This window comes from Sphaeroforma arctica (genome assembly GCF_001186125.1).
Source record: "Sphaeroforma arctica JP610 unplaced genomic scaffold supercont1.14312, whole genome shotgun sequence".
NCBI classification, from domain to species: domain Eukaryota; class Ichthyosporea; order Ichthyophonida; genus Sphaeroforma; species Sphaeroforma arctica.
In genome coordinates, this window is record NW_014026246.1 from 1 (window position 1) to 590 (window position 590).

The 590-nt window shown below is 43.7% G+C and overlaps 1 protein-coding gene across 1 annotated transcript; it reads left to right on the plus strand.

The window, feature by feature from the left end:
• Positions 1-154: 154 nt before the first annotated feature.
• On the plus strand, positions 155-574 carry SARC_18181 (hypothetical protein; the record flags this gene model as incomplete). The annotated part of the gene is made up of 1 exon (XM_014287738.1): positions 155-574. A coding segment is annotated over one exon (420 nt), but the record flags the coding sequence as incomplete, so codon positions are not given.
• Between the last annotated feature and the right edge of the window lie 16 nt (positions 575-590).

Genomic DNA, 590 nt, shown 5'->3' on the forward strand with positions numbered 1-590 from the left:
GAGAGAGAGAGAGAGTATTTACACCACAGAGTATCAGAGAGCCTAAAACGACATGGCGATCATTGTTTTCTTTAAAAAAAAATTGTATCCACAACACAGGAATGTATCCCGAATTCCCAGCAGGCGCCATAGCCCAACGCTGAATAAATAGATAATGAACGGTGTAACACAGCCTTTTAACACTTTACAACAATCTACATACTCGCGCATCATGATAGATTCAATCTCTGCGATAGCAATTGTGACCTGCGCTTGTGTCTATATCGCGCAGACAGGCTATATACCCGTGGCTGCGTTTGCGGGGTTGACCCTGTTCATTGTGATGTGTCGTATATTATCCCAGAAAGGAGGCGAGCATAATACATCACTACTGTCCACTATAATTGCCGGTTTTATAAGCGAAGTAATCGAACAGATTGCCAACGAACCTCGCACAGCCTCGGCTGTCCGCAATTTGGTCTCTAATCAGGCCCTTGTGTCGGCACTCATTGAGGGATTAGCAAAGAACATGACTGATGAGAGGCGGCAAGCTCTGATTGACGAGATTAAACTTTCTTTTCCTCAGACTATGAAGGTATGTATTTAGTTAT